Genomic DNA, 19,979 nt, shown 5'->3' with positions numbered 1-19,979 from the left:
ATTTTTTTAATTATTAAAATAAATAAATTAGTATTAGATTTAAAAATAAATGAAAGAAAAATAGAAAATAAATAACCCAAGAGTATTATAGTCATTTCACTATTTAAATGGACTAAAAACGCAACAAAACTAACTTAAAAGAATCACCTATCCAAAAAAATCGTGATCGAACCCCTAAAAAAAATACATATGACCTAGACCCTTTTTGCAATTTTGTCTTGTCGTTTTAATCACCAAAAACACAATTGACTTTGATGTAAAAAAATCACTATTTGTTACGTGGTGTTGTTGCCATTTTCAAATAGAAAGCTCGTTTGCCCTAAATACCTAAATCGAGGAAAGTAAACTGAATTCGGGTCCATATCAGTTCCTTCAACAACCTCCAATTCGTGTTTCTGCGTGTCTGAATTACTTGGAATCGAAGTCTCGGACTCATAAATTCAAGAACTCTATACCTATAATTCATCGAATCAGTTACAATGCTCTTTAACCCCTAGAATCTCCCTTCATTTCTTCAGGACGATGGTGAGGTGGGTTCACGATGATCTACTACTCTTGATCAATTGTCCCACGCACCTTCAAATCTTATCGTCGTCATCATCATCCCCGGCATCAATTACTTCAGTTCTTGATGGATCCGAAGAAGAAATCCGTAAAAGAAAAGAACACGAATCACGAGGAGAAAGTAAAGGTCATTCACTGGGAAGATTTTCAACAGGAGCTTGCTCGTCTTTCGAGTCTATCGTCCGCCCTTAACGAAGCTAAGGAGAAGAAGTCTTTAATTCAAGAGAAACTTAACTCTCATTTACAGGTAGGTTGAAGTTTTACTCCATTCGTTTAATTTCCTGCCTGGTTTGTGGAATCGATCGTAATAGATTCGTGATTAGTGGAGGTTCTTCGATCAAACCAAATTAATTGCCTAGGGTGTCAAAGAAATCAAAGAAGTATTAGGAGTTAATAAATTCCATTCTAGTAATAGAATATCAAGGAAGGAGTCTGAATTTTACAAACATAGAGCTATCTTCAAAAGAATCTTTACCGAATTCTCCTAAATATAGTTGAATTTTACCATCCCTGATGATCTAGTTATGTTTCAATGCTCTATTGCATGCATTCAACTTCCTAAAACCATCAACCTAACATTGTTCCATTGCCCTTCCTTCGTTGTGTAATATATACTCGGAATGAAATTGTAGCATGAATTATAGGAATGAGGTAGAGATCTTGTTGTTTCTTGATAATTCGATGTTCATAGTTTAATCTATTCGTTGTTTAAGTTTCACACCTGTTACTGTAACTTCCTTTAGAATTAAACAGATTCAGTTGCATTATCCTATATTTTATATCAGGATCAAGAGAAAACTAGAACCAAAAACAAAAGATGTTAACATCAGGCTTGAATATGTACATAATTTAGATAAACGGATTTGATATTCCACTTATGGATTCGATTACTTCATTAATCTTGATCAATAGGATCACATTAACAGGGACATGGTCCAATAGGCTTTTATCATCTTTCATTCATGGAATAAAAGAGCAACACAATTCAATCACTGATTAATGTTTTAACAGTTAGAAGCAGAGTCATTAAGTCGATCAAACAAGCTAGATCAGATGCGTGAAAATTTGGAAGCAAGAAAGTTGGTTATGGGAAACATGTCAATGCGTTCAAAAGTTGTAGAAGAAAAATCCAAAAAGCAGGAGGAACAACTCAACTCTCAGATTAGATCTCTTCTCATGGCTGGAACTTCTCTTTCTGTAGCCAGTAGAAACTTGCAGGTATTATTAATCCATCTTTTTCCATTTCATTTCCTTCAACTTTTTCCTCAAAATCACAAAAAAAAAAAACAAATTCTCTCTCTTTTTTGGTCAACCAGGAAGCAAATAATTCACTGAATGGAGAACGAGGGTATATTCGTCTACAAAATTTGCAGAAGTTGCTGAGAGGGAGGCAACAATTCATGGTGTCACAAATCGCATTGCTTTATCCTGTGAAAGTTGTGAGTGGACATACATGTGAGCAAGAACTTGAATCATTTTCCAGAAGTAGTAAATCAGGTAATGAAAATATGAAATGTTTTTCACCTTTTCATCCTCCATTTTTACACATGTTTATGGGTGTAGCAGGAAATCCTTCTGGATCAAAACCCATGGATGCAGGATCTTTGACTATTTCAGGTCTTCATCTCACTGTTCTTCCTTTTAAGAAGCTGAGTTTCTTCACTGATAAAAAAGAAGTCCAAAGATCAGCAACTGCTCTTGGTTATGTTGCACACGTATGTTCTTTCTTTTTAAAAGTCAAAAAAAAAAAAAAGAATTCGAATTATTGAATGGTTTATTTATTTATGTTTTGCAGGCTGTTTCCCTGATTGCTTTCTATTTAGAAATTCCTTTGCGATACCCTTTACGATTAGGAGGCTCGCGTACATATATTTGCGATTATGCCCCTTCAGTGGAGCCCACTTCATCTGATTTCACATCAATCTCTTTATCTTCCTCAACTTCAAAGCCCATGGAGTTTCCACTCTTCTTGGAAGGCCAAGACACAACAAGATCAGCTTATGCTGTGTTTCTACTGAACAAGGTTTGAATTTCTGTGTATTATTATTTATAGTTATAGAGTGAAACTGATATAATATTGTGTTTACTTAAAAAATTATTTGGATATGTGACATGGCGATAGGATCTGGAGCAGCTGTTGAACTGCATAGGGATTGAAAGTTTAGGGCCACGACACGTGTTGGCTAATATGAAAGAGCTGCTAAACAATATCCTCTCACCAGAATATATCAATTCATAACCATTACTTTCTTTTTATTTTTTTTGTAAGTTTATTGTACATGGTTTCGTTATTTTCTTACAAATGGTGCTTGTTTTATTTTTTCCCCATGGAGCACCTTTTGATTGACATATAATATGTAATCACTGTTTCAATGGTTGTGGTAGTTATCTTTCTATTCAATGATGCAAGATCTTCGAATGGGATTTTGGAAATCTGTTAACCTAGGAATAGGATGAAATAAGTTTTAATGATGAGTTTTGATATTGGAAGATCTTGTTCCAATGACTTTTAGGATCAGTTAGAAGATAATTAGATGTGATATGGAGAATTCTATTTACGGGTTATATATATGCAATATACACACATGAATGTATTCTAAAAACATGGAAATACAGAGTAGTGAGTTTTATGGAGGTTGACTACTGAAGATGGAGATGATTTTGATGGGAAGAAGATGATGATGGAGCGTGGTCTTTGCTGGATTTATATGAAAACAATTCGATAAGTTTCTAACCAACAATTATAAAAGTACAATAAAAAAATGCAAATGTAGATTATGTAAAAAGTTGAAGGATTGAAGATTCAAACAAAATATAATGATTATAGTAGATTCAAACAAAAAAATGCTGGGATTTCTTTTTAAAATTTAAGCTTTTTCAAAAGAAGTTTTAAAAAACTATTTCGATTAGTTATTATAGTCGAAAAAAATGCAAACGTAGAATATGTTTGGGATTTCCTCTATAATAAATGAAGGTTTTTTTACTACTTGTCACACTATTATTCATTTTGCTACATGTTATTTTGTGATTATTTTAAACTAGTGTTTATTCTATATGTAATTTTGTGGTTTTCCTATTCCATTAAATTCCATATGGTATTTAAATTTAATAATAAATGCTTATCAATTTTATTAATTGATTTTCCTTATAATTTCAAAATTTTAAAATAAAATCTCATTAATTTGCTTTGATTATTTTATCTAAATGATTTGTTTAAATTTAAAAGAGAAAAAAAAAACACTTTAATTTTAGTAATTCAACATTTTTCTTATAAATTCAAAATTTTCAAATGTTTATACACATTTAATTGTTTTAAATACACTCATATAATACATGGGGCTCACACCGTGTGTATATATATATATATATATATATATATATATATATATATATATATATATATATATATATATATATATATATATATATATATATATAGGGTTAAGTTCATATGAGAACTTAATTTTGTGAGATTGTTAGATGTAATTTTAGTCACTCATTTGGTAAATTAAAAAAAAATGCAAAATAATTGAAAATTTTCGAAATTTTAATTTTCAAATAGTATTTTCGGAATTTATATTTTCCAAAAAAAAAACAAAAAAGTAAAATAAATAAATAAAATACATTTTTTTTTTACATATTCTAGTAGAATATTAGAATATTATATATATATATATATATATATATATATATATATATATATATATATATATATATATATATATATATATATATGACAAATCTAGTAAAATATTATATCATTCTAAAAATTACATTAGAATTTTTACAGTGTAATATTCTATTAGAATATTTCACGTATTTAAAAAAGCGGTAATTTTTTTATTATATATTATTTTTTATTTATTTTTAATTTTTTTAGGTAATTAAAGTTCCGAAAATAATAATTACAAAAAGAATTTTTGGATTTTTCCTTTTATTTTACATTTTAAAATTATTTTTAGATTTGGTCTTACAAAATTAACATGGTTTCAAATAAACCTAAACATATATATATATATATATATATATATATATATATATATATATATATATATATATATATATATATATATATATATATATATATATATATATATATTATATGATATTATATTATATTATATTATACATTATAAAATATGTTTGGTTAAATGCTGAATTTTAAATCGTACAACCTTTATTGTGATATTTACAATCAATTTATGCACTAAAAAATATTGATCAACAGGTTATTGAATTAATCACGTTTAGAACAGGTCTCACGTTCTCATCTTCAAATGGAAGTGGTCAAAGATGAATGAGTATTCCTTATTTTTTGTCAATTGAATCAGTCAAGTTGGAATGCTTTATAAAGCCGCCTTCAGCCACCCATATCCGCTTCAATAAAAGAACCCCTAGCTGTCACCACCATCTCAACAATCCACCATCACCCCCAAACTCCATTCGTGGATTTGGAGTCAACGCATCATTCTCATCTCACTAATGACCGGCGATTTGGGTTTTTATTTTTGCGGCCACCTCGGATAAAGAACATGCCAATGCCGATTCTGTGCTGTTTCATGAAACTAAGTCACTGGAAAAAAATGATCGCCATCAAAACGTCAACACCACCACCTCCACCCACCGAAAGGAATTATGTTATACATGATGAGATATTTGTAAATGCCCCATGGAAAATCAAGGTAATTTTCATTAACTATTTGGATTATATATGTATTACTATTAAGATTTATTCTAAGTGATAATAACATTGTGCAATTTGAAGTTTTTGAGAATTATTTTGAATAATCATGGTGCAGAGGAGTTGGTGAAATTTTATAGCATTGTAACTCTGTGCAATGTAAAATCGAAATGTTTATAAGACCAATGAGATTTTTACCAAGACAAATGGACAGAGTAAGCTAATTTAAGGTAAAAAAAGATGATGATACTTTGCTGACTGAGTAGGAAAGGAGATTTGGGATTTTGTTCCTGAAGTCCATATAGTAGATTTCGTTTCAGTGTGTAGGTAACTTAATTTTGAATATTTCTTGCATTTGTGTTATTAGGTTTCTTCGATTTGATTTATAAATTACATTTTGTTGCTTCGATATGCAGATCCATGAACAAGCTGGTTATTTTGAATATTTGTATTTGTTCCTTTTAAAAATATGGTATGTTGCTTCTATATTTGTCCCCATCACTCCATCAGTATGACTGTATAAGTTGACTAATCTATCTAACTCTTTTTTTATTTATATTTCTTTATCTAGGTAAATTCAATTTCACATGGTAGAAAAGATTAGCTTTGTAGGTATATTGATTTTTCTTTTAACATGCCCCTTTATTGGTGAAGTATAAACATAAATAACTTATCAGTTGTACAAGGTTCTTTTTTATTAGGGTTCCTTATGTATGTTTTGTTTATTGAAACACATTTAATTAGGTTTATAGTAAAAACAGTAAAAAAAATCATGTGCTTATTTTCTGAGTAAAGTTACAATCATAAGCAATATATGTATTGTAAGATGGGATAAATGTTCCCAGCGATTTTATTGATTTTACAAAGTACGCTTAAATACAACAATATAGGGAGATATACAAGGTATCTAATAATTAAATATAGAAAACAAATAAGCTAATTTACAGGGATGATTTATTTCCAATACCCCCTTTCAAGCGCATAGGTGGTGGATGAACTCTGAGCTGCTATCGAAAACTCTCAAAAAGCGGTCGAGGTAATGGTTTGGTGAAGATATCTGCCACTTGAAGCTTGGTTGAAACAAACTGTGTATGCAACTTACCAGACAACACAAGTTCACGAATAAAGTGATGATCAATGTCTCTATGTTTGGCTCGTTTATGCGCAACAGGATTTTGACTTAAGAAAATAGCACTAAGGTTGTCACAAAGTAAAGTCGGTCGAGCAGAAGGTAAGACATTTAAATCGCGTAACATATGAGTAATCCAGATGAGTTCGGCAGCAGTATTTGCCATAGCCCGATACTCGGATTCACAACTGGATCGAGAGATAGTAGGTTGTTTTTTAGCACTCCAAGACACAAGATTTCCTCCAAAAAAGATAGAGTAGCCATAGGTGGAACGCCTAGTCTCAATACAATGAGCCCAATCTGCATAAGAATAACCAATAAGCATAGGTTTTGTAAGCACAGAGAAATGAAGACCATGATTGATTGTGACTTTGACATATCGTAAAATGCGTTTGAAGAGGGTAAAATGTTGGTTCGTAGGAGAGTGAAGAAATTGTTTGGCTTGATTCACTGCATAAGAAATATCGGGCCTAGTGATAGTCAAGTATTGAAGAGCTCTAACAAAATACTGATCGATACTGAGTAGGATTATGAAAGGTAGTGCCAGTGGAGGTGAAAACATCATTTGTAGTGAGTGGTGTGTTGGGTTTTATACAAACAATCCTATGTGTACATGCAACCCTAGCATTGGATCTATGTCTTCACTATTAGATATACAACAGTATGAACACATAATAAAACCCTAAAGATGATTTCTATTTTCGAAATTAACCAAGAAAGTTAGATTACATACTTCTTGTTGTTATATTGTAATAACAACTTGAATCTTCAAACCCTAGGTCTTGAAAGCAAGCACCACAAGTGTATTGCCTCTGATGGCTCACAAACACCAAGAGCAAATGGAGAGGCTATAGAGAGAGAGAGAGAGGAGAGGTATAAAAATTCGTCCCTAAGAAGCCTTGGGAAGGTATATATGAATTCATGAGCCAAAGGGGTGTTTATATAGGTGTAGAGATAGGGTTTCAGTCCTTATCCTTATCTAGTTGCTTGCCCACCAAGCAAACCATAAGATAAGCCTTGAATCCTTATCATGGACGAATTATAAGGCCTTATCACCTTAAATTCGTCCAACCTATCCTTAGGATAATCCTTACCCTATTTTGTAACTATCACATAATTACAATTCAGCCCCTCTAGTTTAATTAATTACATTTGATCACAAAATTAATTCTTATTAATTATTGACCAATATTAATTAAACAAATATGATTTCTCCTTTAATATATTATTCTTATAACATATTAATAAATCATAATAACCTCTTTCTCTATTATTTCTCCAGTCAAGTTGCTTTGGTGAAGGCAACCCAAAAGGACCATGCACAATCGGGTCAAGTATTTACCAAATATGGTTACTGGCTTAGAAACTAATCCAACAGTCTCCCACTTGGATAAGTCTAATAACTACAAATGTAAGTACACCTCGATTTGCAATCGTAGCTCTCAAAGACGCTATCAAACTATGATCTTATCAGTAACCTGTCCTTCAGATAAGGGATCATATATTCCTCCATTCTAGATATCGTATAGACACGAGACATGGATTGAAATTATTCTCTCAGTCTATGTGTTGTTTTTCGATTTCCGATTTCCGAAGACCGACTAATTGAACAAATCAAATTAGCCCTAGCCCGGCCGAGCATTTACGTTTGTCATCACTAAATCATCGAGGGACCCACAGATATCGCTTTTATCCCACTTTGGGTAAAAGGAACGGATAAACTTTGACTCAATGTTTACTTGCACTCACTCACCAAATCACACACAACAATAAGTTTTATAACACCGAGTTACTGGTGCATTTACATATTATCAATGTGCAACCGATTTGCAACACATCTCGGTTTCAAGAATATAAGATGTTATCGTCTCACCAATCACTCGTGATACAATTCATGGAGTGATCCAAGTGAGCGTGGGTTTAATCCAATGCTCAAATCAAATTCATAAGCACTCATGAATGTTGCAGCAAACATTTGCTTATATCTAATACTATTCAGATAATCCACACACCAATTCATGACAGTCTTTATTCATACCTACTTCTAACATATGAACGACTATGGCCCATTTGAATAATTTTGACTGTTCTAAACTGATTAAAGTATTCAGGAAGTCAAACATGCAAAGTGAAACACAAGAATAATACTAATCCCATATGGCCTCAAACCTTTGAGTATAAATAAAACACCTTTTATTTATCACCATATCGATTACTCATTATTTGTCGTTTCGGGTAATCGACTTCTTACTTGAATTATTACACTTGTCCCATGCTCCTAGCATGCACACAATGTTTACCTATGGTTCTTTCTTTGTGAAATAGATCAAATTGAACACATTTCCAATCATTCTCATTTCACAACTCCAAATCCTTTTCCATAAGTGAAAGAATATCAAATTCTTGCTACTTATAGAATATGCTAGATTCTAACATTTTATGCAATGATCCTTTCGTAATGTCACTGCACCAAAGTCACAAAGACTATTGCCAATGATATTAAAAAGTCCTCTATCGGAGATTGTTACAAGACAATTCCTTAGATATGATGTCTCTCACTCAAATTACATTCCTTTGAACATCCTTTTGCATAAATGTTTCTAATCTAGACATAAATTTTCAATATTCAATTCCCAATATGGACACGTTTCCATATTTTCCATATGACAACTTATTCTTAATAGAATCTTATCTATTCATAATAATGTCGATATGGTCCATCCAATATGGAAACATTTCCATATTTTCCATATGACAACTCATTCTTAATATAATCTTTTCTATTCATAATAATGTCGATATGGTCCATCCAATACCATGCTTCCAACTACTCACAAGCAACCAATCCTCGTCGAACTTTGGATTGTCCTTTGATAGTTGTTTAATTATTTTAGTCAAAACCGATTCTAGTCCCTTTTCCCTCTAAATGCGCTAGACATTTGGAAAATTTTAGAATGGTCAAATATTAAAGCATTTACAATCGACACTATACCCGAAGCGTATGGGACATGATGCATAATGTTTTATTTGCTATGTTCTCAAAATTCGAATTGTGAAGAGGAATGCCGTAATCATAATTGAATTTTAAGAACACACTATGTACCTTTGACTAAATTTATTAACATTTCTCAACCTAAGCCTTTAGATTTGAAATGAAGCATAATATTCTCTCCCTTAATTATAGCAAAACAACTTTACAACCCTTACGACTTTGCAAGGTATAACTCTTGTTTTCTATAGTTAATATTGTCAACTTGCAATACGTGCCTTAATAATCATACAATCATAACATTTATGCTCCCACTATCATGATGATTCATATAAAACATAACACTTATGCTCCCACTAGCTTTGATATGTATTCAGAAACAGCTTAACTTTCATAAAAACAATACTTATTGAATTTCTTAAGTTCATGTTTCTAATACTTAGTGCTTTGATAATCTTTTATCAATGCTTCTTGAACTTATACACCTTTGCCTTAGATAGTTCGTATGTGTGTCTAAAAAATTAAGACTAATTGCCAAACCTCACAATTCAAATCATGGAAAGGGATACTGTAACCATAATTGAATTCGAGAATGCAATTTTACAATCACTATCTTCTTAAAATATTTCTTAGTGAAAGCATTTTCTCACAATCATTTTCATGAAGGAGGAAATCTTATGACACTTAGATTTAAACGGTGTATGTGTTCCTATCCATGTGAATTTGTTAAAACCAAGGTTTACGACAAATTCAAACTCATATGGACCGAACTTTCTTAATCTTGATTTCTTTCCTTATGGTAGCACGGCTGCCCACCATGTCTTCCAAGTAGTTAAGCAACTCACCTTTTCCTATCAATGTACTTTCCATTGATCAAGATCCTTGCCTTTTATGCATTCAAATGAGAACTCATAGGACTCACATGCATAATTAAATCAATTGGAACAACACAGAAATAAAATAATGTCAACACGATAGGTTGTTAACCTCAACTCGTGTGCTAGTGATGATCAATAAGGTTTATTTGATTTGTTCTTGAAACCTTTCAAGACCATTAAGACTCCCACTGAATCCTTGACATATAAGATTCTCTTGTCAATAAACATTTCTTGACAAACAAATATTCAAGAGTTAGTGTAGTTTTTATCAAAACACTTCATAAATTGGTCCTAGTTAGTCTTTGTCTTATCCAAGACATCACAACTTTCCACATTTGATGAACGTTATAAACCTTTTAATACTTGTCACTCATTGTCACAATCTTAACTCTAAGACTTGTTTTGGAACGAAGTATGATTGACTTCTTGATTTAACCATTTCTTCAATTCTTGATTCGTCTTCTTAAACATACAATTGTACTAAGACTCACTTAGAGGATCATTTGAGATATGGTTCTTAGTCATTAAGACCTATCATAAAACATAAAAGGTACTCTCCCTTCTTCTTAGTATGGAGAACCTTTTATCTTTCTGCCTACTTGATTCTTCTTATTTGTTCTGCCATTGATTTAAACCTTTTTACTCAATTCCGAATTACACTTAATCTTATCATATTTACTAAACCTTTAGTAAATCATGACGAATATCTTTGTTACTCTTATGGTGGACTTGATCAACACACAACTTTGTGTGCTCGATCTCCTAGTCCTTCACGTGACACTTTGTCAACAAATTAGTCTAATTTCCAAATATGAAATTTATCATTCATCATGCAACCAAGTTGCGTGATTCCAAATTTCTGTCCAATTGAAACTGGACGATGAGAAACTCTCCTTATTTGGTAAATTCTCGACATTTCCATAAATAAGAATCATATCCATTCGTTGTAGAAATATGTAAACATCAATTTTTCATAACGATTTCATTGCAAGGAAATAAACAAATAAATAAATAAGTCAAACAAAATTTATTTTATTTATAAAAGCAGCGGAAAACATTTGTCCTTACAATGCAAAATCCATTGAAAACTATGTAGTCGAATATTCCTAACAATTCTACCATAAATATATAAGCTCAATATCTAATCTTCAAATCCATGCGATCGAGATCCATTTCTTTGTGATTAGACTCATCTTGCTCTTTCATCAAACTTCCTTTCTTTTCACCGATCCTGCAAAACATTCAAATGAAATCTTCAGGCTCTTGGGGCAGAATTCTATCCAACACCCTTTCTCTTAGCAGCAAACGCAGGTCGCTTCTCTTAGAACGTCCTCAGAAGCATGGTCGGTTGTCTTTCCCAACAAATACGCTCCATTGAGCATGTAAGTTAGGTCAATGAGGTTATCGTCATGATCCATCATATAATACTTTCTTTTGAACTCATTATATGATTCAGGGAGTGACTGCAGAACCCAGTTCACAGCCAACTCATCGGGAAATAACACACCCAACATAATCAACCTATCGATGTGTGATTTCATTCCTAGAATGTGGGCACACACGGATTTACCATCTTCATGTTTCATTTCCAATAGGGCCTTAGTGATATTGAACCTTTCAATTCTTCGATGTTGTGGGTTAGGGAGAACAATTGGAGGAGGTGGAGGAAGTGAAGCATGATTTCTTGTTCCTCGATCGAATCATGGAATACCATCTTCATGTGGAATGCTTGTTCCACGGGATTTGGGAAGACCATAGTTGTCGAACTTTGACATCTACAAAACGGGAGAAACAAATTCAAGTTAGTTGATTGATTGAGTCCTTAGTAAATCACCCAAATGAAATACTAAGGCTAGGACCCAACACAATATTCCACAACTCGGGAGAGGGATGCCGTAACCCTACTTGCAGAATATTCGAAGGTAAGTGAATGACGATTCACTAATTTCCACCACGAAAAACAAAAAAGAAATTTAAGTTTTAAATCTATGAAAACTCCTAGATCCTTTGAGACTCATTGAAATTTCAATGGCATGTTTAAATCTCGATATGCCCCTCTTGTTTGTGACTGGGATGCCGAGGATCACAAAGCGGGTGTGAATAACCATGCAAACTTACATGGTGCCCTCACATGTTACAATCACCTATTTGATGTGCCGGTAAACCACACACGCTCCACCGAATTATGAAAAACTTTGAATCACCCTTTGTTACCTTCTCTTAGAACCATTTAGTGTGCCGGTAAACCACACATGCTCCACTAACGTCTTCGCAAGGGCACAAAGTGTAATTTCATGGAATTGCATCAATTCACTTTTGCCTAAGTAACTAAGATTGGGAATTTGTAAAACATTTAGTTACTTTTGTACTTCATTATACTTATAATGGAAAGTTTTGTCCTATCCTACCCGTTCGGCTAACGACCCTCCACTATTCAAGAGTGTGGTGGGTAAGAGTGGATACCCATTCAATCGCCATTTTATAGGAAATTTCCTTAAACACCCCTTATAGACCAGCTTCGTGAATGAGGACTACTAACGGTAAGACTGACTTTTACTCATACATATATATAATGTTAGACTTTTAATGTTATATATAGTATAGGGTGTATTTTACACTTTTAAAATGTTAGTTGGTCAAATATAACAATTATACTTTTAACTGTAAACCAAAACTTTTATGGATTTATTAAACTTCTTTTAATTATACACCTTAATTAATTAATAAAACCATAAGGGTGTGATTTGAACTTTTCAAAACAATACTAGGGTTTTAGAATTTAACATTCCTAAATTAAACTTTTAAATTCCAAAACTTGAGGGCATGTTTTGAAACATTTCAAAACATTAGGGTTTAGAATTTAAGTCAAAATTAAACTTTTAATCAAAATTTAAATTCCAAAACTTGAGGGCAAGTTTTGAAACTTTTCAAAACAATTTAGTTTTAATTTCTCTTAAAAAGAATTTCGAATTTATGACATGTAAATTAAAATTTTAAATATTAAAACTCCTGATTTAATAATTATCTTGAATTAGACTATTAATTTAATTATTAAATCATAAGGGATTATCTAAATCATGAGGATAATTACCATTTATACATTTAAGATATCCTAATCCCTTAATTATCTCTATAGATTTCGAAATTATGGTTAGGATAATGCAAAATCTATAATTACCATATATAACAATTAGAGGATAATTACAAGATATGGGATAATCCAAATCGCTAAAATTTAGGATCTTATTTTGGGGAGGAGGCTAATTTCGAAAATCAAGGGATTAAGACAAACCCTAGATTTCGAAATTTAAGGGTTTAAGGAAAGGATTTGAAGATCTTATTCAAACTCTTGCAAATTTGGGTTTGCAAACCCTAATCTCGAAAAAACTTAGCCTCCTAGGGTTTATTGGCAATAAACCCTAATATTTCAAGTTCATACAATTGAATAAACTAATTGAAAACAAGTTAACCAAAGTCTCTGATACCACTGTTGGGTTTTACACAAACAATCCTATGTGTACATGTAACCCTAGCATTGGATCTATGTCTTCACTATTAGATATACAACATTATGAACACATAATAAAACCCTAAAGATGATTGCTATTTTCGAAATTAACCAAGAAAGTTAGATTACATACTTCTTGTTGTTATATTGTAATAACAACTTGAATCTTCAAACCCTAGGTCTTGAAAGCAAGCACCACAAGTGTAGTGACTCTAATGGCTCACAAACACCAAGAGAAAATGGAGAGGCTATAGAGAGAGAGAGAGAGAGAGAGGAGAGGTATAAAAATTCATCCCTAAGAAGCCTTGGGAAGGTATATATGAATTCATGAGCCAAAGGGGTGTTTATATAGGTGTAGAGATAGGGTTTTAGTCCTTATCCTTATCTAGTTGCTTGCCCACCAAGCAAACCATAAGATAAGCCTTGAATCCTTATCGTGGATGAATTCTAAGGCCTTATCACCTTAAATTCGTCCAACCTATCCTTAGGATAATCCTTACCCTATTTTGTAACTATCATATAATTACAATTCAGCCCCTCTAGTTTAATTAATTACATTTGATCACAAAATTAATTCTTAATTAATTATTGACCAATATTAATTAAACAAATATGATTTCTCCTTTAATATATTATTCTTATAACATATTAATAAATCATAATAACCTCTTTCTCTATTATTTCTCCAGTCAAGTTGCTTTGGTGAAGGCAACCCAAAAGGACCATGCACAATCGGGTCAAGTATTTACCAAATATGGTTACTGGCTTAGACACTAATCCAACACGGTGTACCTATTGGTTTCGCATCAAGAAGACCAACTTGACTCAAAATATCATGAGAATATTTACTCTGATTCAGAAATAAACCATAAGAGTCATAAGTAACCTCATGTAACATCCCAAAAATATAGGCCAAAAATTTCGTTTTAATTATGTTATTACATAAAACCATTAGTATAAAAACATTGATAATAACGTCTCATGTGAAAACCCAAGTGTCAGTAATCGAAAACATAGTATCATAAAATCATATCAGAGCGTAATCCCCAAGGATCTCATGTGCGGAAAACATAGTGTGATGCGTTGCAATCAAGCCAACTCCTTTCCTTTAAACACGAAGTACCTGAAACCAAAACTGAAAACCATAAGCACGAAGCTTAGTGAGTTCCCCCATCATACCACATATCGTACTATCACAAAGCATACATACTGTCGAACAATTCTGGGGTGCCCGACCTACCCGCTACGACCATTCTGGGGTGCCGACATACCCGTGTCAAGCCATTTTGGGGTGCCGACCTACCCATGTCAAGCCATTATGGGGTACTGACCTACCTGTGTCAAGCCATTCTGGGGTGCCGACCTACCCGTGTCAAGCCATTCTGGGGTGCTGACCTACCCATGTCAAGCCATTCTGGGGTGCTGACTTACCCGTTGGTCCTAACAACCGACCCTCGGGGATTATTCCACCCCCTACTGCTACTATCACATATATCATAACATAAACATACTATCAGGCATATCTGGGGTGTCCGAACTACACTTCGGTCCTAACAACCGAACTTGGGGACTATTCCCCTCCTACTACCACTATCACATATAACATATCATGCCAGCATATAAACATATCATCACATACTGTCAGACATATCTGGGGTGTCTGACCTACCCTTCGGTCCTAACAACCGAACTCTACTACTATCACATATAACATATCATGCCAGCATAGAACATATTAGGTAGTAGCAAACCTAGATGATATCACAAAGACAATAATCTAACATACAACTCCTACTGGTGGGCCGACATTGTGTCCGTAGACCCACGACTACTGGAAGGTAACTCACCTCACACTGCTGAAGTCCCGAAGACACAATCCCACACTTGCTGAAGTCCCGCAGACTCGACCCCAACTGCTGGCTGACAGATTCCCGAACTGTCAACACCAAAATAACACCCAATTAATAATTGGGTCCCAATACATAATAATAACAACATTCTTTGGGTAATTACTACATTACCCTAGCTTGGCTTATTCAAGCACAAGGCCCAATCCATAGGTCCAAAGTCAATTAGGAATCAAAACCCAACATATGGCCCAATTTTCCAAATTGGGCCCAGGCCTATACATGGTCTTATTCAAAGTCCCAACATCATATAATCATTAAGGCCCAACTATGGCCCATATATGGCCCAATTTTCCAAATTGGGCCCAAACCCCTTACATGGGTCTTATCCTAAGCCCATCAACATGTTCTAGTCCATAAGATTATTCTTGGATGGCCCACTAATAATCTAATTACCAAAGCACAATAGAGAGGCCCAACAATAAACCCAAGTGAAATTAGGGTTTCTCATAAAATGATGATTAGGTTTAAGTTTCCTACTTAACCCATTAAGGACTTAATCCATAAAGGACGTAATCCATTAAGTCCAATATTGCTTAGATTAATTTCCGCCAATGATTATTATTTAATATTCCAAGTTATTAAATAATTATCGTGTGTGTGACCCGATTAATTCTTAAAGTTGGGGGTTCATTGGCATTAGGGTTTTTCCAATCCAAATATTAGCCCGATTATCAATTTGTTGGCCTTTTATGTCAATTAGGGCTTTATTGGGCCTATTAATCCTACTAAAATCTTAATAAGCCCATTAGGGTTTTATTGGGTCCATTAGAGTCCATTAATCTTCATTGGGCCCATTAGAGCTCCTTTGAGCCCATTAGGGTTTCTAGCACCCCAAACGAATCAATCACAAGAGGCAAAGCGCACTGCCACCCGACACGGCAGCCGGTGGCAGTAGGAGGCAGCAGCCACCACCTCACGGTGGTGGTTAGAGATTCATTTCATTATTTCGATTTCCAATTACATTTTACAATGCTAATCTCAACTAAACACACACAACCACTACGACACACACACGGTGGTTCATGGCGACAGCCACCACCTTATGGTGGTGGCGGTGGCAATTCTTGATTTCCGGCTAGACCCACGCACATCTCACGCAGCTATACCCACTAACACATCATAACAAGCACACAGCCACCCTTGTGGTTGCTGGCAGCACCAGAAAAGGTGTGAACGGCGAAAACCACCATGGTTGGCTGCCATGGTGGTGCCCTTGTTTTCCGGCGGCACAAACACTCCATATACACACAATAAACATAAACGGATAGGAATTATGCCGAGTACATACATGTGTGAAACCCACATCCAAACTAAGGCTTCCACACGAAACCGGAGCCCTAACGGCGGCTGAAAGATGGTCGGAACGGCAGACTAATCGGAGTCCAGAAAAACAGCGTCGTTCACGACCGTATGGACCTTGGGGAACATCGACTAGATTGAAACAACACAAAAAAGAAGGAGGGGGAGGAGTGACCGCATCGATACGAGATTGGCATCTTCTCCAATGGACGACAGCGACATCCCGGACTCTTGGATCTGGCCACCGTGTTAGCGTCAACAGTGATGCTCTCACCGCTGTTGGTAGTTGCTCTGGCGGCTGGCTTCGGTGGCTTTTCGGCTTCACAGGTGAGGATGCGGTGGTATAGGCGAAGGGAGACATAAGGAGGGTGGCGGCTGCTCCAACGATTAGGGTTAATGTTATGGTGAAGGTGACAGGCTTAATACCCGCTCATATGCACACCTTTGCTCATATTACACTTCCAACCCCTCAAAGACCATTATTTTCAAATTTAATCGATAATTTACCCTTTAGCCCTTGATCCCATTATTTCCTTTCACAATAAGTCCCGAAATTACCAACCAGCCCCCTAAGCCCCCAAATCTTTTCAACTTAAGTCCATAAATTACCAAACGCCCCCTAACTTCTAAAATCCTTTTGAAATTAAATCCAAAACTTACACTTTTAACCCCCAACTTCTAAAATGTGGCAATTAACTTCTCGAACCCAACACCCTGCATATATAATTATTTATTTTAGGCTACCATTCGTCAATTAATTTATTTATTTAACTAATAAATAAACGGGTGTTACACCTCATGCCCAGGAAAATAGTTCAATTTACCCAGGTCTTTTATAGCAAACTCATTCTTGAAGCGAGAGATGAAGCGAGTTATGGAAGGGGCGTGGTTTCCAGTCAAGATAATGTCATCAACGTAAACCAAGAGATACCCAAGTCTTTTATAACATTTAAAAATAACGTAAATACAATATTCAATTAAATATTTTTTTTTTGTATATAAATACAATACGTATAACATGACAAAAATAAAATTCTTAAACTTACGGGTACAAACATAAAAAATCTGTAAACTTAAGGGTTATTTTGCGAAGTTAATATCATGGTAACCTATAATCACCATTGGTAAAAGTTTTTGAAAATGTGAGGACAAAAACGAACATAAAATCTAACTTTGGGCAAAAGCGACAAAAACCTGAAAACTCAAGGGTTTTTATGGCATTATCCCATGATTGAATGCTTTATTTATGGGTTCGATTTTTGCAGGCTGTTTCCCTAATTGCTTTCTATTTAGAAATTCCTTTGCGATACCCTTTACGATTAGGAGGCTCGCGTACATATCACTACTAGAAAAACAGCCTTTTACGACGCTCATTGCGCGTCGTAAAATGCTCAGACGACGCGCAAATGCGCGTCAAGAAAGACCCTGTCATAAAGAGAGACGATGCGCATTTACGACGCGCGGTTATCACACGCAATGCATATCAAGGAAGGCCCTGTCATAAAGGAAGATGACACACATTTGTGTGTCGTAACCTTACGACGCGCGTGTTTATGCCACGCAATGCATATCAAGGAAGCCGCTGTCAAGAAAGGCCATATCATAAATGAAGATGACACACATTTTTGCGTATCATAATTTTAAATGTTAAAATATTATTTATAGATTTACTAATTTTCAAATTAAATTTGCATTTAATGTCTCATAACAGAAAATAAAATACCATATATAAAAAATACAATCCATTGCATAAAGTTTATTGTCATACAAATAAAAAAACTTTATTTCATATTCATACATATGATTACACTATTCATTAAAAAAACATATACCTACATCTTCCCCTAAAATGTTATTACATGATGTTGGCCACTTCATTGATGGATCACCAAGAGAAAAACCAACAACTGTCCTAAAATGTTCCATGATCTGCCCATACTCATGTACTGTAACTTTAAACATTTAATAAAGTAAAATACCTCCTAAACATAAAATTGCACAAGAAACAACACATCATAATGAGAAATTACTAACATGAATGGAAGAAGTACACTATAAATTTGTTTTACCAAGAGTGGCATGGACGATCAGGTGCTACAAAGTTTGTCCAAGCTGCCAAACAAAGACTGCATGCAAACCAAAACATACATACACTATAAATTAGTTACCATACAAATCATATTCATACATACGAGTTTGTTTTACCTTTTTTTGCCTCATATCTTTATTTTTTTTATTCTTATTAGCCATGGTGTGTTGGTGTTTTCTTTTCTCTCGTTCAATCAACCCTTTGTTTTACTTTGAAAAATTAACAATTTCCTTACCAGTTGACTTTGCATCAAACAGAAAAAAGTAAGTCAATCAATAGTCAATGGTCAATACCAACTTCAAGTTTTTACTGAAGTAACCTGACACCATAAATACTTGGTTTAATGAACAGGAACATGTATGTATAAAAATCGCAATTGAAGTACTTTGGTCTAATACCTCCATTTCTACTAAGTGTCCAATCATTGTTTGTGAAGGTTGAAGACCTTCTGTAACGACCCAATTTTTACGTCCGAAAATTTCATTTTTAAGATATTACTTTAGAAAACATTAATAAATAAAAACATTGTTTGTTCACACCATAACACATTGCAACCATGTTCTCAAAAGCCAAACCGTACATCCCATCAAAATATCAGAGTACAATCCCAGTAAATCTCATAAATGCGGAAACCGAAGAGTGTGTGTATGACGTGCCGCTACCGCGCCGGCTCCTTCCCCTTCGATGCAGAGGTACCTGAAAACAAAACTGTAAACGTAAGCACAAAGCTTAGTGAGTTCCCCCAACGTACCGCATACCATACAAACACATAACATATATACTGCCAGGCTATTCTGGGGTGCCTGACTACCCGGTACGGCCATTCTGGGGTGCCGACCTACCCATACAGCCATTCTGGGGTGCCGTCTTACCCGTGTCAAGCCATTCTGGGGTGATGACTACCCATCGGTCCTAACAACCGATCCTCGGGG

At 34.3% G+C, this 19,979-nt stretch overlaps 1 protein-coding gene and 1 pseudogene across 2 annotated transcripts; one reads left to right on the top strand and one right to left on the bottom strand.

Annotated features, from left to right (window-relative positions):
* The first annotated feature begins 273 nt into the window (after positions 1-273).
* Positions 274-2,965, top strand: LOC145001993 (UV radiation resistance-associated protein). Of its 2 annotated transcripts, none has more exons than XM_078961311.1 (6): positions 274-811; positions 1,576-1,782; positions 1,881-2,061; positions 2,128-2,279; positions 2,360-2,587; positions 2,687-2,965. In XM_078961311.1, exons 1-6 carry the CDS (start codon positions 632-634, stop codon positions 2,801-2,803), a joined length of 1,065 nt encoding a protein of 354 aa, XP_078817437.1. In that variant the 5' UTR covers positions 274-631; the 3' UTR covers positions 2,804-2,965. The 2 variants fall into 2 exon arrangements, with proteins under 2 accessions (XP_078817437.1, XP_078817438.1); XM_078961312.1 differs by having other exon boundaries at positions 276-811; positions 2,131-2,279.
* Positions 2,966-6,252: 3,287 nt separating this feature from the next.
* Positions 6,253-6,939, bottom strand: LOC145002715 (secreted RxLR effector protein 161 pseudogene; annotated as a pseudogene).
* Positions 6,940-19,979: the final 13,040 nt, after the last annotated feature.

The sequence above is a fragment of the Lactuca saligna genome, chromosome 6, assembly GCF_052625555.1.
Source record: "Lactuca saligna cultivar CGN05327 chromosome 6, ASM5262555v1, whole genome shotgun sequence".
Classification (NCBI taxonomy): Eukaryota; Viridiplantae; Streptophyta; class Magnoliopsida; order Asterales; family Asteraceae; genus Lactuca; species Lactuca saligna.
Note: the sequence above shows the minus strand (reverse complement) of the source record. Positions and strands in the feature narration are given on the sequence as shown.

What these genes read in the sequence shown, in the direction of transcription:
- LOC145001993 (XM_078961311.1), top strand. Translation starts at nt 632, where the DNA reads ATGGATCCGAAGAAGAAATCCGTAAAAGAAAAGAACACGAATCACGAG. An exon ending in TTCCAGAAGTAGTAAATCAG is followed by an intron (nt 2,062 to 2,127) that starts GTAATGAAAATA and finishes TTATGGGTGTAG; the next exon opens with CAGGAAATCCTTCTGGATCA. An exon ending in CTCTTGGTTATGTTGCACAC is followed by an intron (nt 2,280 to 2,359) that starts GTATGTTCTTTC and finishes TATGTTTTGCAG; the next exon opens with GCTGTTTCCCTGATTGCTTT.